This window comes from Bubalus bubalis, chromosome 8, assembly GCF_019923935.1.
Source record: "Bubalus bubalis isolate 160015118507 breed Murrah chromosome 8, NDDB_SH_1, whole genome shotgun sequence".
Classification (NCBI taxonomy): Eukaryota; Metazoa; Chordata; class Mammalia; order Artiodactyla; family Bovidae; genus Bubalus; species Bubalus bubalis.
The window spans coordinates 37,249,860-37,274,358 of NC_059164.1; the positions used below are offsets into that span (position 1 = coordinate 37,249,860).

At 36.0% G+C, this 24,499-nt stretch overlaps 1 protein-coding gene across 3 annotated transcripts in view; it reads left to right on the plus strand.

Annotated features, from left to right (window-relative positions):
• The window catches only part of PCLO (piccolo presynaptic cytomatrix protein), a 391,256-nt gene that overhangs the window by 236,376 nt on the left and 130,381 nt on the right, over positions 1–24,499 (plus strand). For all 3 annotated transcript variants that reach the window (XM_025291036.3, XM_044946575.2, XM_045166378.1), the window contains exons 8-9: positions 530–666; positions 9,964–10,054. In XM_025291036.3, coding sequence (XP_025146821.3) covers positions 530–666; positions 9,964–10,054 — 228 coding nt within the window. The remainder of the gene's footprint in view (positions 1–529; positions 667–9,963; positions 10,055–24,499) is intronic.

Here is a 24,499-nt window from a genome sequence, read left to right on the forward strand (position 1 = left end):
TATGAATGTCATAGATGTGTCATGTTTTCAAAAGATGCTCAATTGATGTCCAAATCTAGCAGCCACATATTGGTACTGGGTTAATATGATAGTGGAAAAATAATTGAATCTTCTGTATCCAAGAAATGTGTTTTCCTTAGATTTTGGTGATATATAGTAGGGAGAAGTGAGGAGGTGGACTGATGGACTGAAGTTGAATAGAATGACTTTTGAGAAATATTCATTTGTTCATTTATTTATTCAATCACTATCTAAATTTATTTTTTCACCTGATTTAAATGTTAATTTTGTCTTACTTTGCTCTGAAAAGTTGACAGGTAGCACATGGGTTTTTTTCTAGGTTATTCCCTCATATAGAATTTTTAACATAATGCAGGAAATGATATTTCTGATCCCACTGGGAATTGGGTTTGAAATGCATGAATGGTTAATAAGCCCCAAAGCATGTTGGTACTGCAGATCATCTACTGCCCTCTATCATCTGTATTAGTTGGAGTTGCAATGTTTGATATTTCCTTGGTCTCCAAAGCCTATCACCTCCGTCGTGAAGAAACAGATTGGTTTGACAAACCCAGAGAGTCTCGTTTGGACAATGGACATGGTCTAGATCGAAAACTGCCAGAAAGATTGGTCCACTCTAGACCACTCAGTCAACACCAAGAGCAAGTAAGTGCTATATTGAGCAATGTCTTTTAGATTTCTCAAAAAAAAAAAAGACTCATTTCACCCTAGAATGGTCTCAGTTATCCCAAAATACACAGGACTTTGATCAATCAAGCTCACAAATGACTTTTTTTTTTCAGCATATTAAGGTGGTAATTGCCTTACTTCATCAGCCATGACTGATTGACACTGAAGCATAGCTGTGATGCTTCTTACCAGGCAATTTAAGTGATTTTTTGCCTCTAACAGACAATTAAGCCATATAGCCTACCCAACACTGCCATGCAAAGAAAATGCATGAAACTCCTGAAGAGCTTACAGAATATAGGGTAAAATAGATTTGGATAACTTCAAGGCTTTCCATTAGAATATGCCCAGCTGTCAAGAAATAGCAAATAAGAAGATGACCAAACCAAGCAGCTGGGAACAGAGAAGGCTTCACCTGGGAATAAGGGAACTGATGTTATATGGAAGTGTTATATGGAAGTCTTTTACGTTCATTATTGGATTTTATATTCAGAACAACTTTCATAAAGTAGATTTTATTAGTTAATATCTATAGATTAAAAAAAAACTAAGGGATACTATTAACTATTACATAAATATAATACCATAACCCATGATCTTATTCACTTTAGAATAAAAGAGATGATGTTTTAAATTGAACCTTGATAGATACCAGGGAGATTAACAGTTGGATAACCTGAGGGAGATTCCTCTGCTAGGTCACTGACCTTAAATCAGTTGCCTTAATGGATCAGGTATTTGCAGGTATTTGTATTCATTATGATCATTAAGATACTCACAAAAGAGATAGTTACTTATATCATGTACATTAATTCTTTTATCATCCTGTCTGATTAATGATTAATTGATAAGCTGACAACTATATTTGAACAAAAAAGAACCATATGAATTTACTATAATATAATTCAGTATTTGTCATGTTAAGGAATAAAAGAAAACAAGATTTTTTCATGTAAAAGTGCTGTCTAAAAGATAGGATCTATGGTCATAGATTTGATTTTTTCCTAAGCAATTTCAGTTTTTTTTAGACAAATTTCTAACTGATAAAATATTTTCTCAATTTTATTGTGCTCTTCTAGACGTTCTCATACTTTATAGAAATCTGTTATCCTCTGTTTATTGTAAATATTCTAGATCTAAAATAGATCTAGCTAGGAAATGAGAAAATTTAAAAATTAGAATCATTCTGAATGTGTTTAAAACTTTTAGTTTATCTCTTATTTACAATTACCAAAATAGTCAATTTGTCAACTGAAAATAACTTCCTTGAATTATTTTTTATTATAGGAATCTCTCTGTAATGACTTTTTTGTTGTGCCTTACTCATCTTGTTTGTTTCTCTGAAGTTTAGTATTTCCCACAAACCAAGATCAACATAATGAAAATACAGATCCTTTTAAGGAATCCTGATAGGATGAAATATAAAAACTGAGGAGCTAAAAACATAACTTTGATAGAGTTATTTCCCAACACTTCTGAGTATCCAGAGTAGTCTTGTCCACCTAATTTATCCAACTAATATTCTACAGGATATATTTTAAAATAATCAGTGTCCATCCCCCAAAATTATATTCTAGAATTCTATCTTATTATATGTAAATGAAACATAAATATTCCTAATGAGTTTTTTGTTCATAATTATCTGTTACTAACATCTACAGAATTTATGATTTGATTCACTGAAGACATAACACATTATATTTGAATTTATAAGTATAGAGCAATATAATACCAAAATTAAACAGAGAGGCTATATTTGAGAATGATTTAATGAATTTTTCTTTGTTTAATAACATAGAAAATGTAAGACTCCTTGTAAATTTAATAATGTGTATCTCATTGCTAAAAATTATTTTCACATTTATATTTTGTTATCTAAGCTGTGAAGTGAAAGTTGCTCAGTCATGTCCAACTCTTTGTGACCCAATGGACTATACGTTCCATGGAATTCTCCCGGCCAGAATACTGGAGTGGGTACACCCCTTTCCCCTCTCCAGGGGACCTTTCCAACCCAGGAATCAAACCCTGGTCTCCTGCATTGCAGGCAGATTCTTTACTAGAAAGCCACAAGGGAAACCCAAGAATACTGGAATGGGTAGCCTATCCCTTCTACAGGGGATCATCCCAAACCAGGAATTGATTGCAGGCTCATTCTTTACCAAATGAGCTATCAGGGAAGCCCTTTTAACATATAAACAAAAAATTATGTAATACTCAAAACTTAAAAACATGTAGAATTATAAATTAATCATAAAACAGCCATATAGCCACCACACAAAGAAAGGGAGTGTTTTCTTCCCTTTGAAATCTACAAAGGGGATTGTAATTTTTCACATTGTAATTTTCCCCTTTCCAGATTGTAATTTTCAGCCTCTCTCAAACAAGTAGTGAATATATTGACTTTTGTGTCAGTAATTTATTTTTCTTTATAAATTTCTCTATGTGAAAGCTACATAAGAGATGACATGTTTTAATTACATTTAAATGAAGTTCATGCTTTTTTGTCTTAATATTTATCTTCAAATACTCTCTTCCTATCAAAATTATGTTTTGTTATAGAAAGAATAACAAAGTATCATTCTTGTTTTAGTCATTTATTTAGGGTAAGTGTTGTTTCTGCCAGATAAAAATAGGGACAAGGCCAGAGGATAGGACTGATGTCAATTAATCGCCCTGTTCCTTTCCCCAAGAGCAAGGTTTCTAACATCATAGTCTTTGGATAATTCCCCTTTGACAGAAATATCACTTGTATGCTGCCCAGAAAAAGGGTTCTTCTCTGTTTATAAATATTTCAAAAGAAATTATGAATGCTCCCTTTCTTTCTTTGTGTGGTGGTTATATAGATGTTTGTTTTATTAGTTTATAATTCTACATATTTTTCAGTTTTGAGTATTGCATAGTTTTTTTTTTGCTTATATGTTAGGTAAAACATATAAACACTAATGTATCTGCTTTAAAAATTATTTAACGTAAAACATAGGTTAGAGAGATAGCAGACTCTGTCTGACTTTAGACTCAAAGTCATTTGAATTATAAAGCCAAATCTGCATAAAGCAAATCTCTATGTGTTTCCTTTTGTATGTTTAACCTCCACACTATTCAGTAGGAATTCAACTCTGCTTTGTGAATTGAAGAGATCACCTGACCTCTTTCTTTTTTTCCTCAGTCACTTCATCAATAAATAGAACTAATACCATTCACAGCATCATTGCAAAGGTCAAAATTTCTCTACTAGGACACAATGCGTTCATTCTGCACTAATGCCCGAGCCTTGTGCACTTCCCATGTGACTGCTATACTGAGGTACCTCGGGCTCCTTTGAAAGAGTCAGTCTTTCTTTATTCTGGGCTTTTGAATGTCTTGTTTCCTCTTCCTGAGCATTCTTCCTCCTCTTTTCTCTTGACTTAACGCTGTTCATCACTCAGGGCTCCATGTGCATGCCTCATCTTGCAAAAAGCCTTCTCTGACATTATCACCACCATCTCCCCACAGATGTTCTTTCTTTGTGCTACAGGAGCACTCCATGCATTGTGTCTTGGGCTGTGAACTTTTAGAGAGCAAGCGCTCCCTATACCATCCACCATGGTGTTTATTCTGTGCCTAACACAGGGCTTGATACTCTGTCTGCTACATCTAGCATACAAGGTATTTAAATAAGGGAAAGAATGAATGTCTGTATAAATACAAGATATGTTAACACAAGAGTTGCTGTTTCATAAATATAAAGGGCCAGTTCATGAACATAATTTCTTTTGAAATACTTGTAAGTTGGGTACATCTTTCCTTTTCTCCTTTGCCTTTCACTTCTCATTTCTCAGCTATAAGGCCTCTTCAGACAACCTCTTTGCCTTCTTGCATTTCTTTTTCTTGGGGATGAATTTGGTCACCGTCTCCTGTACTGTGTCATGAACCTCCGTCCACAGTTCTTCAGGCACTCTGTCTACCAGATCTAATCCTTTGAATCTCTTTGTCACCTCCACTGTATGATCATAAGGGATTTGATTTAGGTCATACCTAAATGGTCTAATGGCTTTCCCTAGTTTCTTCAATTTCAGTCTGAATTTTTCAAAAAGCAGCTCATGATCTGAGCCACAGTCAGCTCCAGGTCTTATTTTTGCTGACTGTATAGAACTTCTCCATCTTTGGCTGCAAAGAATATAATCAGTCTGATTTCGGTATTGACCATCTGGTGATGTCCATGTGTCGAGTCGTCTCTTGTGTTGTTGGAAGAGGGTGTTTACTATGACCAGAGTATTCTCTTGGCACAACTGTTAGCCTTTGCCCTGCTTCATTCTGTACTCCAAGGCCAAACTTGCCTGTTACTCCAGGTATCTCTCAACTTTCTGCTTTTGCATTCCAATCCCCTATGACCAAAAGGACATCTTTTTTGGGTATTAGTTCTAGAAGTTCTTATAGGTCTTCAGAGAACCATTAGACTTCAGCTTCTTTGGCATTAATGGTTGGGGCATAGACTTGGATTACTGAGATGCAGAATGGTTTGCCTTGGAAATGAACCAAGATCATTCTATTGATTTTGTGATTACACCATAATATACGTAATGTTAATGAATTACCTATACTAACAAAGCAAATTTGAGTTATATCTGATAGTTTTAAGATTTTCAGTTCACATAATTTAAAATGGAGATTGTTAATGCAGATAGAAGAGTAAGAAGGGAGAGGATGAAGCAAAGTAGAAGAAGGAGAAACGATGAAGAGAGGGAAAGTAAGGAGTCTGGGAGAGAAAGTAAAAGAGAGTGAGACAAAAGAGGGTAGAGTAAGGAAGAAAAAAGGAAAATGCACACTCTTTTGTCATGAACATATACAAGATTCACAATGTTTTACAAAGCCATTGTTATTAATAGTACGAATTATCTAGATTGATTATATGGACCATGATATTTTTATAATCATGCAAATGATATTTTAGTTTTACTTTGCAGAATTCATATAAGATTTTTGGACTTGACAAGATTCTGCTGTTGTCTGGGGACAATTTTTTTGTTCATCAGAGGCCTGATTAAGCTTATTCTTTCCTAAAGAGAATAAAACCTAAAGGCTGGCATTGTTTGCATTTTTCAGTGCATTTTTCTTTGAAAATCCACAATTCTAGCAATTTTAAAGATGAATTTTTCAGAGGCACATTAAAATAACATGAATATTCCAGAGAATTTTTCTTCACAAAACAAACACCCTTTTATTGTAAATTCTAGTTAATGTATTATCTTCAGTTCAGTTCAGTTCAGTCGCTCAGTCATGTCCGACTCTTAGCAACCCCATGAATCGCAGCACGCCAGGCCTCCCTGTCCATCACCAACTCCCAGAGTTCACCCAGACTCACGTCCATCGAGTCAGTGATGCCATCCAGCCAGCTCATCCTCTGTCGTCCCCTTCTTCTCCTGCCCCCAATCCCTCCCAGCATCAGAGTCTTTTCCAATGAGTCAACTCTTCGCATGAGGTGGCCAAAGTACTGGAGTTTCAGCTTTAGCATCATTCCTTCCAAAGAAATCCCAGGGCTGATCTCCTTCAGAATGGACTGGTTGGATCTCCTTGCAGTCCAAGGGACTCTCAAGAGTCTTCTCCAACACCACAGTTCAAAAGCATCAATTCTTTGGCACTCAGCCTTCTTCACAGTCCAACTCTCACATCCATACATGACCACAGGAAAAACCATAGCCTTGACTAGATGAACCTTTGTTGGCAAAGTAATGTCTCTGTTTTGAATATGCTATCTAGGTTGGTCATAACTTTCCTTCCAAGGAGTAAGCGTCTTTTGATTTCATGGCTGCAGTCACCATCTGCAGTGATTTTGGAGCCCCCCAAAATAAAGTCTGACACTGTTTCCCCATCTATTTCCCATGAAGGGATGGGACCAGATGCCATGATCTTAGCTTTCTGAATGTTGAGCTTTAAGCCAACTTTTTCACTCTCCACTTTCATCAAGAGGCTTTGTAGTTCCTCTTCACTTTGTGCCATAAGGGTGGTGTCATCTGCATATCTGAGGTTATTGATATTTCTCCTGGCAGTATTGATTCCAGCTTGTGCTTCTTCCAGCCCAGCGTTTCTCATCATGTACTCTGCATATAAGTTAAATAAGCAGAGTGACAATATACAGCCTTGACGTACTCCTTTTCCTATTTGGAACCAGTCTGTTGTTCCATGTCCAGTTCTAACTGTTGCTTCCTTACCTGCATACAGATTTCTCAAGAGGCAGGTCAGGTGGTCTGGTATTCCCATCTCTTTCAGAATTTTCCACTGTTTATTGTGATCCACACAGTCAAAGGCTTTGGCATAGTCAATAAAGCAGAAATAGATGTTTTTTCTGGAACTCTCTTGCTTTTTCCATGATCTAGCGGATGTTGGCAATTTGATCTCTGGCTCCTCTGCCTTTTCTAAAACCAGCTTAAACATCAGGAAGTTCACGGTTCACATATTGCTGAAGCCTGGCTTGGAGAATTTTGAGCATTACTTTACTAGCGTGTGAGATGAATGCAACTGTGTGGTAGTTTGAGCATTCTTTGGCATTGCCTTTCTTTGGGATTGGAATGAAAACTGACCTTTTCCAGTCCTGTGGCCACTGCTGAGTTTTCCAAATTTGCTGGCATATTGAGTGCAGCACTTTCACAGCATCATCTTTCAGGATTTGAAATAGCTCTACTGGAATTCCTTCATCTCCACTAGCTTTGTTCGTAGTGATGCTTTCTAAGGCCCACTTGACTTCACATTCCAGAATGTCTGGCTCTAGGTCAGTGATCACACCATCATGATTATCAGGGTTGTGAAGATCTTTTTTGTACAGTTCTTCTGTGTATTCTTGCCACCTCTTCTTGATATCTTCTGCTTCTGTTAGGTCCATACCATTTCTGTCCTTTATCAAGCCCATCTTTGCATAATATGTTCCCTTGGTATCTCTAATTTTCTTGAAGAAATCTCTAGTCGTTCCCATTCTGTTGTTTTCCTCTATTTCTTTGCATTGATCTCTGAGGAAGGCTTTCTTATCTCTCCTTGCTATTCTTTGGAAATCTGCATTCAGATGTTTATATCTTTCCTTTTCTCCTTTGCTTTTTGCTTCTCTTCTTTTCACAGCTATTTGTAAGGCCTCCCCAGACAGCCATTTTGCTTTTTTGCATTTCTTTTCCATGGGGATGGTCTTGATCCCTGTCTCTGTACAATGTCACGAACCTCATTCCATAGTTCAACAGGCACTCTATCTATCAGAGTGCCTCTGAAATAGAAATAGATCTAGGCCCTTAAATCTATTTCTCACTTCCACTGTATAATCATAAGGGATTTGATTTAGGTCATACCTGACTGGTCTAGTGGTTTTCCCCACTTTCTTCAATTTCAGTCTGAATTTGATAATCACGACTTCATGATCTGAGCCACAGTCAGCTCCCGGTCTTGTTTTTGCTGACTGTATAGAGTTTCTCCATCTTTGGCTGCAAAGAATATAATCAATCTGATTTTGGTGTTGACCATCTTGTGATGTCCATGTACAGAGTCTTCTCTTGTGTTGGTGGAAGAGGGTGTTTGCTATGACCAGTGCATTTTCTTGGCAAAACTCTATTAGTCTTTGCCCTTCTTTATTCCCTATTCCAAGGCCAAATTTGCCTGTTACTCCAGGTGTTTCTTGACTTCCTACTTTTGCATTCCGGTCCCCTATCATGAAAAGGACATCTATTTTGGGTGTTAGTTCTAAAAGGTCTTGTAGGTCTTCATAGAACTGTTCAACTTCAGCTTCTTCAGCATTACTGGTTGGGGCATAGACTTGGATTACTGTGATATTGAATGGTTTGCCTTGGAAACGAACAGAGATCATTCTGTCGTTTTTGAGATTGCATCCAAGTACTGCATTTTGGACTCTTTTGTTGCCCATGATAGCTACTCCATTTCTTCTGAGGGATTCCTGCCCACAGTAGTAGATATAATGGTCATCTGAGTTAAATTCACCCATTCCAGTCCATTTTAGTTCACTGATTCCTAGAATGTCGACATTCACTCTTGCCATCTCTTGTTTGACCACTTCCAATTTGCCTTGATTCATGGACCTGACATTCCAGGTTCCTATGCAATATTGCTCTTTACAGCCTCAGACCTTGTTTCTATCACCAGTCACATCCACAGCTGGGTATTGTTTTTGCTTTGGCTCCATCCCTTCATTCTTTCTGGAGTTATTTCTCCACTGATCTCCAGTAGCATATTGGGCACCTACTGACCTGGGGAGTTCCTCTTTCAGTATCCTATCATTTTGCCTTTTCATACATTATCTTAGTAAACCCAAACACTACCTAAACACATTCTGAAATGGGTAGTATTAAATGTCTCTTTACTAAACCTTGTTTTATCTAATTCTAGTTAAAAATTCTCCAAAAGTGATGAATACAAGATTTCATACTATTAAAATCCTATTAATATAGTTTTATAAAGATTTTACTATTTCCGTCTTTCATTATTTCACAAATCTCTTTTGAAAGCCTAATTCCATAAAATATATAGCTGAAGTTTGCATTTGCTAATTTCCTTTATTTCCAAAATCTCATTTTGTCAGGTGGAAACACCGATAACACAGTCTATAGTATTCTCATATTCAAGTCTCAGTAATGAGAATTGAAATCCCAGCCTTGTAACAAAGGCATTGAATGTTGTTTCTTCTAACTGAAGGAGTGTCAGAATTAAATGAGAAATAATACCTTTGCATACAAAGAAGGCTTCAGAAAATAATAAATGAGCAAAGACTTTATTTATTTATGCAGAATTAGTCTCAGCATCAGGTATATCCTAAAACTTCTGGCAAATGTGCTCAGCAGAAGCAAAATTCCACAATGATATCAACATAACAGAAATATGCATTCCTGGTACAGTGATAGAGATGCAGAGTAGGAGGATCTTTGTCTTTTCTCCCTTTGAGCTTGATGGCTGAAAATTAAAAATGCCTTTCTATTTCTAGGCTGTCCAAAAACAAAATCAGCAGAGGTCGATTTTCCATATACATTCTCTATGTAATACCATAGTAATAGATATCCTTATGTGTTAACATATGCTTATTGATTTTCCAAACCCAACAAATCAGTTTGCAAGAGAAACTGGTTGTAAACATGAAGACTATAATAAACTCAGAAAACAGTATATCATTATTTGGTATTAAATGCTTAAAATTGTCATCTTTTGAGAATCTTCTGTTTTCATTGGTTGAATCACTGTAGTTTGAAGAAAGATAATTATGTATATTGCCCTTTAACATTGCTTTTTCACTATATCTTATGTATGTCTTAGATTATACAGATGGATGGGAAAACTGTTCACTACATCTTTCCACATGCAAGGATAAAAATAACAAGAGACTCTAAGGATCACACAGTTTCAGGTAAAAGAAATCAAATAATCTGGTCCTTTTTACTTTAATGTCTGGTTGAGGTATGTATTTGAATTTGTTTAGGTGACATTAAATTTTTTTTTTAATGAGGATTTTTTTTAATTTATTTTATTTTTAAACTTTACAAAATTGTATTAGTTTTGCCAAATATCAAAATGAATCCTCACAGGTATACATGTGTTCCCCATCCTGAACCCTCCTCCCTCCTCCCTCCCCATACCATCCCTCTGGTGACATTAATTTTAAGAAAATGCATTTTTCTGTCAAAAACTGTCTATTGGAAATTTTCAAAAAATAATCAGGCTATATATTTAAATATAAAAAAATAATGCCATAATTATTAATATGATACATTACTAAATGATTTATATTTAGATCATTCTATATCTTCATTTTTGATGTGCATAATGGTAAATGCTCCATAATTATTGCACTGTTGAGTAATATGGTCATAGGACCATAAAACATTCTTACACAGAAACTAACTTAAATTTTACTAAGGAATAAATTCCCTTATACCTTGTAAACTTGAACATTATCAGTTTTGCTCAGTTTTTGTTTATTTGTTTGTGTTCTTCTTTAAATTAACCATATGACAGAAAATTTAAACTTGTTATTTTGAAAAAAACTTTGGACTCTCAGAAAATAGAATGATCAGTTCTTTTGCCCACTCTTTACCCAGTTTTACTAATGTTAACATCTAACCACAAAAAGTGATCAAAACCAGAAATCAACATTAATATGATGGTATTAAAATATCTACAAGCCTTATCCAAATTTTGAGTTTCCCAACTGACCCACTAATTTTTTTCTGGTCCAGGATCTAATCCAAATCTCAGATTGCATTTAGATTATTAAAAGTTCTCTTGTTTATATCTGTGAGGTAGAAGTATAAATTTTTTGAAAGTTAATAAATTTTCAGAGTATGCATATTACCTGTTTTCTCACTCAAGTACATTTTCTGTGTTAAATAGACACTGTATATCAACAGAAAATATTCATCAATACATATGAATATATGTCAATGGCATATCTACCATAGCATATATGTTACTTTTTTTTTTCTTTAAGAACTGATATAACAGAGGACAAAAAGTGGTATTTCTTCAGTGTACTTGCTGTTGTTCTTTGCAGATTTTAGACCCTACGGTTTTAGAACAGGTTTTGATTTGAGCAACTTTTTTCCCTTTATTTTCATAGAGAATGAATTGATTAGGAGTGCAATGTTCTCCTTTTAAGATAGGATAGTTTTTCTTCTGCCAGAGACAGATATTTCAAACTTTCATAATTTTATTACATGCAAACTGTATTTTAAGTACTGATGAACAGTCCAGAGGTGAGTCTTAAAATCCAGGGACTCTTTTTGTAGAAATAATTAACTTGCTGCAAGCTATTTCAGTTCCCTCCAGCTCATAAAGCAAAACAACATACTTTCTAGCAATGCCAAAATTATGTTTTTCAGCAAAAATCTTCAAACAATTTTTTCTAAATCACCAGGGCTCTATGTCAATATGTTTTCTATTTGTATTAATATTCTGTGTCAAAGTAATTATCCCTTCAACCTTATCATTTTTCTTTTGCAACTTATATCGTTTTTTTTTTTTTTGCTACAGTTAGGGGAAATTTTTGTTTTATTTTACTACAATTAGGAAAAAATTATAATTTTATTTTAAAATATAAGAATAATAGAAATCAGAGCTATTGACTTGTTATAATTATTCTAGTCTGAAAATTTGTTTCTTCTATATGTAGACTTTGCAAAATGAGAAAAGAGGATTATAGTTTTGCATTATATACTAGTAATGTATATTATTATCTCTATGCATGCTCCTTTTCAATGGCACCCCACTCCAGTACTCTTGCCTGGAAAATCCCATGGATGGAGGAGCCTGGTAGGCTGTAGTCCATGGGGTCGCCAAGAGTCGGACACGACTGAGCGACTTCCCTTTCACTTTTCACTTTCATGCATTGGAGAAGGAAATGGCAACCCACTCCAGTATTCTTGCCTGGAGAATCCCAGGGATGGGGGAGCCTGGTGGGCTGCCGTCTATGGGGTCGCACAGAGTTGGACACGACTGAAGTGACTTAGCAGCAGCAAAATAATAATAAACATACTTATTACATTTATCCTGCGTTGCTTCTGAATGTATTTTCTTTGTATCCCAAAGTAGCCTGATCTCATTCTAAACTAAATTTTTTAGAACAATTTGTATTGTCTTCAAATAAATCTTAAGTGCTTCAAAGGGGTTTAAATACATGTATATGGGACTTCCCTGGTAGCTTGTGGGAGGAGGGTTCAGGATCGGGAACACGTGTGCACCCGTGGCGGATTCATGTTGATGTATGGCAAAACAAATACGATATTGTAAAGTAATTAGCCTCCGATTAAAATAAATAAATTTATCTTAAAAAAAAAAAGAATCTGCCTAAAATGTGGGAGACCCAGGTTCATTCCCTTGGTCAGGAAGATCCCCTGAAGAAGGGAGTTGCTACCCACTCCAGTATTCTTGCCTGGAGAATCCAATGGACAGAGGTTTCTGGTGGGCTATAGTCCTGGGGGTTGCAGAGTCTGACATGACTGAGCCACTAACAATTTCACACACAAAAAAATTTATATGCAAGATTAGAGCAAGAAATGGCAATATTTGCCAAACAGCATCTAGCAGTTTGAAGTTAGTGGCAGACAAACCCTGGCATAGAAAATTTATACTCCTGGCTAATCTCTGTTATTTGCTGGTCTACCAAAAGCTTAGTTTGAGTGACTAAATATTTGATGATCCTAAGATTTTACTGTTTTTCTAGCTATCATGTCATTTTTATGTTAATATTTTCATGAAAAAATGGAGTATGTTTTTTAGAGATGCATACTAAAATATTTACAGATGAAACAATGTCTTGTGTGGAGTTTGCTTCACAATTAGCTATGTAGAAAGTGGTGAAGAAATAGATGGAACAGAATTGACATAATTTGATTACTTTGGAGCTGAACGATTAACTACACTGGGTTTATTACAGCCTTGTCACTACTTTTTTATATGTATGAAACTTTGCATAATAGAAAATAGTTATGTTAGGTAGTTAGAACAGGAAAAAGGAATCCAGAATGGTGGTGGCTAAAAGACAAGGAAAGGAAAAGCCCGTGAAAATAGAACAAAGGAGGTTTGAGGACTGGAGTGAGGACCTCAGGTAAAACAAACAGCACTCCTGGGGAACACTGTTTGTTCTACCTGAGGTCCTCACTCTGGTCTTCAGACCTTCCTTTGTTCTATTTTTGCAAGCTTCTTCCTTCCTTGTCTTTTAGCCACCACCAATCTAGACTCCTTTTTCCTGTTCTAACTACCTAACAGTTAAATTCCTGTTTGTCTCTCATGTTTAGAGAAAAACAGCAGTGCCCAGTGGCTTCGTCAATAGGGAAAAAGCTATCTAAGCTAATAATTTAACTGCCTTTGTAAAACAAGATGAGGATATAATCAAGGAAGGAGAAAAGAGTAAATTGTAGTATTTCTGCTGTCCCAAACAGAGGGGGAAATGTCATTAGTGAATTTTCATTTTTGTTATAAAAGCTCATTGAAAGGAGAAATAAAATATATCTTTTATAGTGTTTTAATAGACCATTCTGTGTCTAACCTTAAATTATTTTATAAGAATTGTATGAAACATGGACACTTCACAGAAAAAAACATATTTCTATTGATACTTATTGAAAGCAAAATAATTTCAAAATATTAACAACATACAGAAATAGAAAAAAAAATTTTTTTAATTCTTTCTACTATATGGCTGTCAGAGTGTTAAGCTGAGAACCCTCAGGGTTCTTAAGATTGTTTCAGGGGGTTTTCAAGGTCAAAATTATTTTCATAGTAATGCTAAAGGTAACATTTACCTTTTGCACTCTCATTTTTCTGTGAATATACAGTAGATTTTTTCAGAGATTACATGATGTGTGACATCCCAACAGATTGTATACAGAGCAGATAAGAGAATTCAACTGTCTTCTATTTAATTCAAATCAAACATTTTTGCAAAAATGTAAAACAATACCACCTTTCTCTTAAATGTTTTGTTTTTAAAATGCATTTTAAAAAATGATTTGTTTTAACATGGAATGAGTTTATTAATACTTTAAATTCTTTAATAAATAAATTCAGTTTTAGTCTATATATAAAAAATATTCAAAATTATAACTGATATAAACGATAGCTCTTTGAGGTCCTCAATAATGTTAAAAATATAAATGGCTCCTTGATGCCAAAATGTTTGTGAAATACTTCTCTAAGAATCTTTATAGAATAAGTGAAAAAAATTCTAAGCTTTTTTTCCTTCCTATACAAAAACTTATTAAAATAAATTATATTTTATAACTGCTTTTAAACTCATATTAAGTACATTTTAAATTTTTATTCATTAATATTCATTCACAGAACACCCGTAGTGTGATTTATATTGTATTAGTTGCTGGGTTACTAGAATGAATCCAGCAAAGACCTTGATATACAGGTTATTCACGCTTTAATAGGAGAATCTGAAATGTGAATAAAACTCCAATACTTTGGCCACCTGATGCAAAGAGCTGACTCACTGGAAAAGACTCACTGGGAAAGATTGAGGGCAGGAGGAGAAGGGGATGACAGAGGATGAGTTGGTTGAATGGCATCTCCAACTCAATGGATGTGGGTTTGGGTGGACTCCAGGAGTTGGTGATGGACAGGGAGGCCTGGCGTGCTGTGGTTCATGGGGTCGCAAAGAGTCGGACACGACTGAGCGACTGAACTGAACTGAACTATAGTAAAACTTAAGGAACAATTGAGACAAAGTAAGGGAATTTACAAAACTCGATTGTTCATAGACATCTGTGTATATGTATAGGTGTGTGCACACATACACATGTGTACCTTTTTTTATACTATTTTATGATGTATGCAGAGGGAAATACATGCATACAGTCTTCTGTTAAGTGGTCAGTAACTTTAAGCAAATAGATCATTTAATTTTGACTGTAAACTTCAAAGATATACTTATAGGTGCTGATCAACAACTGTACAACGGTTCTGAAAACCTTCAGTCACCCAAGCACAAAGCAGTGAAATGGATAAAATAGGACATGAGTTTTAGAATCAGAAAGTCCTGAATTGGAGTTCAGCTCTATCACTTATTTAAATTTTGAGAATGAGTACACTCATCCTTAAAATAAGATCAGCTCTCTATATCTCACATAATTGCAAGTGAACCTGACACAAAATCTTATCCTTAGTGTACAATCAAAAGAATGTTATTTTCTCTTAGAAATTATCAGAAAAAAGATAAAATGTAATACTCAAGAAGTGAGTCTCTTTCTTTTTTATTTAGAACTCCATCTTAACATCTTCAGAAACACAGCTGTTCAAAACAAGTCAGAGAAATTCTTCTGAATTTAAAAAGGATATTTGCTTATATTAAAGTTCCATAATGGACTGGCTCCATCTGCAAGGTTAGAAAGACGAATTAGGAAGTGTAATAGTGAAGAACATTAAGAATGGTTAGTTTCAAAAGATAGCAGTGTCTTCTCTGGATATAGTGGCTCATTTTCTGTACCTCTTTAGGCCACCATCTTCATAAGCTTTTAGAAACAAGAAACAAATGTAACAGATCTCACTGGATCTGAGTTGGTAGGAATACCAAATGTGGACAGCCCTTTTAAAATTATTATTTTAACAATTTATTGTGGTATGGGGCATCCCTGATGGCTCAGATGGTAAAGCATCTGCCTGCAATGGCTGAGACCAGGGCTTGATCCCTGGGTCGGGAAGATCCCCTGGAGAAGGAAATGGCAACCCACTCCAGTACTCTTGCCTGGAAAGTTCCATGGACGGAACTTGGTGGTATAACTTATATCGTGAATGTGCATGTTATAAATGACTTTTATAAATTTGTGGAGTTGTGTGACTGTCAGGACAATCTTGTTTTGGAACATTTCAAACACTACAAAAAGTTCCCTTGAGTGTGATAGCAATAGCCACTTCCAGCATTTCTCTCCCGGCCACAGGGCAGGAAGTTTACTTTCTGTCTCTGAGACTACCCTTTCTGGGTTCTTCATATAAATTAAATTGTACAGTTTCAGTTTTGACATCTGACCCCTTTCAATTACCAGTACTTTTTAGGTTTATATATGTTGTAGCGTGTATCAGATGTTTGTTCTTTTCATTGTTAAGAAGTACTCCATTGTTTGAATTCTCTATATTTATTTATCCATTGGGTTTTTTGTGGTTTCACTTAAAATTTGCCCACAAGTTTTACTTTGAACATATGATATTTTTCTATGATGTCCTAGAAATGGAATTGCTCAGTTACATGGTGAGTTTCTTTTTAACTATTTAAGAAGTTGCCAGATAGTTTTCCAAGGTGAAGGTACCATATTCTATTCTTACCAACAGTGTCTAAGGATTCTACTTTCTCTATGCCTTTGCCAGCACTTGGTAATGTCTGTCTTTTGGGGTGAGTGTGGATGATAGTGTGTTGTTTTAACTTGAATTTTCCTAATGACCTATGATGAGAGTGAAAGTGAAAGTTGCTCAGTTGTGTCCAACTCTTTGCGACCCAGTGGGCTATACAGTCCATGGAATTCTCCAGACCAGAGTACTGGAGTGGGCAACCTTTCCCTTCTCCAGGGGATCTCCCCAAACCGGGAATCAAACCCAGGTCTCCTGCATTGCAGGCAGATTCTTTACCAGCTGAGCCACCAGGGAAGCCCAAGAATACTGCATGGAATTCTCCAGACTAGAGTACTGGAGTGGGCAACCTTTCCCTTCTCCAGGAGATCTTCCCGACCCAGGAATCAAACCAGGTTCTCCTGCATTACTGGCGGATTCTTTACCAACTGAGCTATGAGCATATTTTTAGGTGGTTAAAGTCAAAGCATACATATTCTTTGGTAAAATATTTATTAAGAATTTTTTTCCATTATTCATTTGGATTCTTTGTCTTCATACAGAGTTGTAAGATTTCTTTATATATTTTGAATGTGTCTCTTATAAATTACATGGAGTGCATCTATTTCCTTCTAGTTTTTGTCTTGTCTTTTTATTTTCTTAAAGGTGTATTTTAAAGGAAAAATTTACATTTTAATAGAATTCAATTTATTGTTATTTTTAGTTTGTGAACCATGCTGCTGATAGTGTATTAAGAACTATTCCGAGGTCAAAAAGATTTTCTCTGAGAGGTTTTATACCAGAAAATTTCTCTTATATTTATATACTTTAAAAATTCAGGTCAGTTACCTATTTTGTACCTATTTGTGTATATGGTATGATGTTGATATCCAAGTTCATTTTTTTGAACCACTAATGAATATTTAGTTGTACAAGCACCTTTCGTTAAAGAAAACAAATCCCCCATTGAATTGCCTTGGTTTCTTTATCAAAAATCCATCTACCATTAATACAAGAATTTATTTCTGGAATCTCAATTCTGTTCTGTTTGATTAAATGCCTAACTGTTACACTCTTTTGTGTACTCTGTAGCTTCATATTAAGTTTTGAAATATAATAATATAATTACTCCAAATTTTTTTTAAATTGTTTGGCTACTCTAGATTCTTTTAATTTCCACATTTTTTAGTATCAACTTACTGGGATTATTATAGGGGCCACATTGAAACTACAGATCAATTTGAAAAGAACTGCTATCTTACCAACCCTGAATCTTCTAATTCATGTATGTGTAATATTTCTACCTTTACTGAGGCATCCTTTAATTTTTCAGTACAGTTTTATAGTTTCCAGTACAAAACTAGAATTTCTTTGTTTAATGTCTTCCAAATTATTCTGTTCTTCTTGGTGCTATTGAGAATGGAATTGGTTTTTTTAACAGCTTTATTGAGATATAATTTCCATCTTATAAGTTTCACTCATGATGAGTATAAGATTCAATGATTTTTTTTGCCTTTTTTTAAGCTTTTTATTTTATATTGTAGTATAGCCAGTTAACAATGTAGTGACAGTTTCAGGTGGACGCAAAAGGACTCGGCCATACGTACACATGTATCCAAGAATGGAATTGCTTTCTTAATTTCAGTTTGAGATTATTCACTACCATTTTATAAAAATGCATTTGATTTTTGTACATTGACCTTTTAGTTTATAATCTTACTAGTGTTTTTAGTTCTGATAGGTTTTTTTTGTTGTTGTTTTTTTGTGTGTGGAATCCTTAGGGTTTTCTACAAGCAAGATTATGTTGTCTACAAATAAAGACAGCTTTACTTCTTCCATTCCAATGGGGATACATTTGTATAAATTTCTTATCCTTATTGTACTTTCTAAAACCTGTGGTATAATACTGAGCAGAGTAGTGAGAGGAGACATCCCTGCTTTGTTCCTGAAGAACATCAGTGACTAGTTGTGAGTGATGCAGGGATTCTACCCTAAGCCTGCCTGTTATAGAATCCCTTCCTCTCTTCCCCTCTAAAACTCATTGGAAGGATTTTTATTGGCCTAAAATTTCAGAAAGGTGAGCAGAAGTATTTAAGAACAGCTTGTAAAGCAAACACTAGCTGATGAGACTGCACTTTCTTCTCTTCACAAATGGAACTCTCAAATCCTGGCAATATGAAGAGGTATTGAATGAATTATGTTTTCATATTTGAAAGAGGATAAAGAGTTTACATACATGCATACATACCCTCATATTCATTCTGGTTTATATTTCAATAATTTTTTAATGGAAATGGTTACATTTGTGACAATGACCTTATTTACATAGCTTAGGGTTAGGGTCATTATATTGTCCCAATATGCAACCAAAGAAATTATGGCTGTAAAATCCTAAGAAAGGAAATGAAAATCTCAATTAAGTTAGAAAGATATGAACATAGTTATATTGTTCACTGTACACTTGCATATTTTTTCCTTTGCTTCTGAAATAATTTGAAACTATAACCAATTCCACCAAATACTGATACCATTCTTCTTTTTCTTTCTTACTAACAAGTGTTTGCAATGAAAACCCACAAATTTAAAGTAGAGGTGATTTAGATAGATAGTTGCATTCAGACTTTAGATGGAACCTTCAGATGGTAATAATAGTTCTATCTTGTTTAGTCTTTCTTGAAGATATCATATTATAATCAGCAGATTAGTTTAGAAAAATACCCCCATGGAATATATTCCATAGTCAATAAAAATACTGGAACAAAAATTTAGCTACCTTTTATAACTGTTAAACTTACTTGAAAAATTTTCCAAATAATATAGAATTACAGAAAGCACAATTAAAATAAACAAATCTTTCACTTTCCCACTGTAAAAGTAAATAGCTCATGTTGAATGTAAACTCAACCTCAACCTAGATATGAGGCAGATATGCAAAAAGCCTGGGGTAACAATTCTACTTCCAAGAATTTGCAAGATATTTGAAGAAGTAGAGCTAATCCATAGTGAACATTGAATACATGAGATTGTCTCTTGAAAGTTAAAATAAGTCACAAACCATGGGTACATGTACGTACACACAATTTTTATACTACGTATCTTCATTTGTTCAAAGAATATATTAATGGGAGATAGAGACTATATCTTTCCCCATTTTCTCATGAAGATTTTCATTTCTCTTTCTTCTTAAAAATCTAAAAGGCAAATCTCCCATCTGGTCTTCTAAATACATGTATCATTTTCAACTCTCTTCTTTGTATGTGTATGTGAAATGACTATGTGTGTGTCATGTATATATAGATAGCTGGATGGATGGATGGATGAATAGATAGAGAGATCCTCAGTAAATTATAGGAGTAGTGAAAACTATAAAGATAAAAATGAAAACTGTCATAATCTGAAAATTTACACTCTCTTTCTTTCCTTTCTTCTTTATACCCAGGTACACACAGTAAATGTTAGGAGCATATTGTAAAGTAGTTTACATACGTATTTTGTATATAGGTATAAAAAAGAATACCCAGGTGTGGATGTGACTGGTGGTAAAAGCAAGGTCTGATGCTGTAAAGAGCAATATTGCATAGGAACCTGGAATGTCAGGTCCATGAATCAAGGCAAATTGGAAGTGGTCAAACAAGAGATGGCAAGAGTGAATGTCGACATTCTAGGAATCAGCAAACTGAAATGGACTGGAATGGGTGAATTTAACTCAGATGACCATTGTATCTACTACTGCGGGCAGGAATCCCCTCAGAAGAAATGGAGTAGCCATCATGGGCAACAAGAGTCCAAAATGCAGTACTTGGATGCAATCTCAAAAACGACAGAATGATCTCTGTTCGTTTCCAAGGCAAACCATTCAATATCACAGTAATCCAAGTCTATGCCCCAACCAGTAATGCTGAAGAAGCTGAAGTTGAACAGTTCTATGAAGACCTACAAGACCTTTTATTTTATTTTATTTTTAATTTTATTTTATTTTTAAACTTTACATAATTGTATTAGTTTTGCCAAATATCAAAATGAATCTGCCACAGGTATACATGTGTTCCCCATCCTGAACCCTCCTCCCTCCTCCCTCCCCATTCCATCCCTCTGGGTCGTCCCAGTGCACCAGCCCCAAGCATCCAGTATCGTGCATCGAACCTGGACTGTTAGAACTAACACCCAAAATAGATGTCCTTTTCATGATAGGGGACTGGAATGCAAAAGTAGGAAGTCAAGAAACACCTGGAGTAACAGGCAAATTTGGCCTTGAAGTACGGAATGAAGCAGGGCAAAGACTAATAGAGTTTTGCCAAAAAAATGCACTGGTCATAACAAACACCCTCTTCCAACAACACAAGAGAAGACTCTGTACATGGACATCACCAGATGGTCAACACCGAAATCAGATTGATTATATTCTTTGCAGCCAAAGATGGAGAAGCTCTATACAGTCAGCAAAAACAAGACCAGGAGCTGACTGTGGCTCAGACCATGAACTCCTTATTGCCAAATTCAGACTTAAATTGAAGAAAGTAAGGAAAACCACTAGACCATTCAGGTATGACCTAAATCAAATCCCTTATGATTATACAGTGGAAGTGAGAAATAGATTTAAGGGCCTAGATCTGATAGATAGAGTGCCTGATGAACTATGGAATGAGGTCGTGACATTGTACAGGAGACAGGGATCAAGACCATCCCCATGGAAAAGAAATGCAAAAAAGCAAAATGGCTGTCTGGGGAGGCCTTACAAATAGCTGTGAAAAGAAGAGAAACAAAAAGCAAAGGAGAAAAGGAAAGATATAAACATCTGAATGCAGAGTTCCAAAGAATAGCAAGAAGAGGTAAGAAAGCCTTCTCCAGCGATCAATGGAAAGAAATAGAGGAAAACAACAGAATGGGAAAGACTAGAGATCTCTTCAAGAAAATCAGAGATACCAAAGGAACATTTCATGCAAAGATGGGCTCGATAAAGGACAGAAATGGTATGGACCTAACAGAAGCAGAAGATATTAAGAAGAGATGGCAAGAATACACAGAAGAACTGTACAAAAAAAGATCTTCATGACCCAGATAATCATGATGGTGTGATCACTCACCTAGAGCCAGACATCCTGGAATGTGAAGTCAAGTGGGCCTTAGAAAGCATCACACATGTAAACCTGTGGCGGATTCATTTGGATATATGACAAAACCAATACAATATTGTAAAGTTAAAAAATAAAATTAAATTTAAAAAAAAGAATGCATCACTACGAACAAAGCTAGTGGAGGTGATACAATTCCAGTTGAGCTATTCCAAATCCTGAAAGATGATGCTGTGAAAGTGCTGCACTCAGTATGCCAGCAAATTTGGAAAACTCAGCAGTGGCCACAGGACTGGAAAAGGTCAGTTTTCATTCCAATCCCAAAGAAAGGCAATCCCAAAGAATGCTCAAACTACCACACAGTTGCACTCATCTCACATGGTAGTAAAGTAATGCTCAAAATTCTCAAGCCAGGCTTCAGTAATATGTGAACTGTGAACTTCCTGATGTTCAAGCTGGTTTTAGAAAAGGCAGAGGAACCAGAGATCAAATTGCCAACATCTGCTGGACCATGGAAAAAGCAAGAGAGTTCCAGAAAAGCATATATTTCTGCTTTGTTGACTATGCCAAAGCCTGTGACTGTGTGGATCACAATAAACTGGAAAATTCTTCAAGAGATGGGAATACCAGACCACCTGTTCTGCCTCTTGAGAAATTTGTATGCAGGTCAGGAAGCAACAGTTAGAACTGGACATGGAACAACAGACTGGTTCCAAATAGGAAAAGGAGTACGTCAAGTCTGTATATCGTCACCCTGCTTATTTAACTTCTATGGAGAGTACATCATGAGAAACGCTGGACTGGAAGAAACACAAGCTGGAATCAAGATTGCTGGGAAAAATATTAATAACCTCAGATATGCAGATGACACCACCCTTATGGCACAAAGTGAAGAGGAACTGAAAAGCCTCTTGATGAAAGTGAAAGAGGAGAGTGAAAAAGTTGGCTTAAAGCTCAACATTCAGAAAACGAAGATCATGGCATCCAGCCCCATCACTTCATGGAAAATAGATGGGGAAACAGTGGAAACAGTGTCAGACTTTATTTTTCTGGGCTCCAAAATCACTGCAGATGGCGACTGCAGCCATGAAATTAAAAGACGCTTACTCCTTGGAAGGAAAGTTATGACCAACCTAGATAGCATATTGAAAAGCAGAGACATTACTTTGCCAACAAAGGTCCGTCTAGTCAAGGCTATGGTTTTTCCTGTGGTCATGTATGGATGTGAGAGTTGGACTGTGAAGAAGGCTGAGCGCCGAAGAATTGATTCTTTTGAACTGTGTTGTTGGACAAGACTCTTGAGAGTCCCTTGGACTGCAAGGAGACCCAATCAGTCCATTCTGAAGGAGATCAGCCCTGGGATTTCTTTGGAAGGAATGGTGCTAAAGCTGAAACTCCAGTACTTTGGCCACCTCATGCGAAGAGTTGACTCATTGGAAAAGACTCTGATGCTGGGAGGGATTGGGGGCAAGAGAAGAAGGGGACGACAGAGGATGAGATGGCTGGATGGCATCACTGACTCAATGGACGTGAGTCTGAGAGAACTCTGGGAGTTGGTGATGGACAGGGAGGCCTGGCGTGCTGCGATTCATGGGGTCGCAAAGAGTCGGACACGACTGAGCGACTGATCTGATCTGATCTGATAAATTACCTAACAAAGACGTTTTCCTGTCACATCAAAAGATCTTCATAAGATAAATTTAATTATTTTTATTATATTTATAGATATTTAATCATCTATATCCACCATTCCTCAGTTGCTAAACATTTGTGCTGACTTCCCATTTTCAATATTATAAACAATACTACAATAGTGAGTTAAGTCGCTCAGTTGTGTCTGACTCTTTGTGACCCTGTGGACTGTAGCCTAGCAGGCTCCTCTGTACATGTGATTTCCCAGGCAATAGTCCTGGAGTGGATTGCCATTTCCTTCTCCAGGGGATCTTCCCAACCCTGGGATTGAACCCGGGTCTCCCGCATTGTAGACAGACGCTTTATTGTCTGTGCCACCAGGGAAGTCCCCTTTTCAATATTATAAACAATACTACAATACCACAGTGAAAAAATGCTGCCATGATGTTCTTTATTTCCCTAAAATATAGAGGCCATATCAGGGTTGTACTCGGGAATAGGATAAACAGTTCTGCAAGGACAGCATTTCAGTATCAAAGTTGGAGTGCCCCCTGGTTCTTTCAGGAAGATGTGATTGGCTTGGTTGAATAATTGTATAGACTTGGAGGAAACCGAGTCCCACCTGCTCAGGGATAAGCAGAAATTGGACTAGATCCCCTTGATGAAAAGTGGAGGTATGAATCGCTCAGTCATATCTGCCTCTTTGCAACCCCATGAACTTTAGCCCACCCAGGCTGCTCTGTCCATGGGGATTCTCCAGGCAAAAATATTGTTGTGGGTTACCATTATGTCTCCAGAGGATCTTCTCAACCTAGGGATTGAACCGGGGTCTCGGGCAGATTCTTTACCATCTAAGCCACCAGGGAAGCCCAGATCACTTTATAAGGAGTGCTATTTGGTGAGGGATCTTTATATCCACCAGAGAGGGAAGGGAGTTTTATGATTAGATCATTAAGAACCTACTAATTAAACTAGATAATGAGGCTGCATATAATATTGAGTCTTGATTTTAGCCATTAGCCCTGATTAGTGTTTTTTATTTCTTTTCAATGATTTTATCATTTCAGAAAGTGGGTTATTTTGAGGGGTTTTTTGTTCTATTTTTTTTTTTTTGGCTTATGTTATTTTTTAAAATTTTGTTTTGCTAAAACAGAGTACAAAAAGGGATCAAAGTTAGGAGCAGGTCATAAAAGGAATAAGAGTTAGAGCCAGATCATATTAAATAATCCTGAATTTAATTTGACGGGTAATATGAGCACCAATGGAGAAGGCAATGGCACCCCACTCCAGTACTGTTGCCTGGAAAATCCCATGGATGGAGGAGCCTG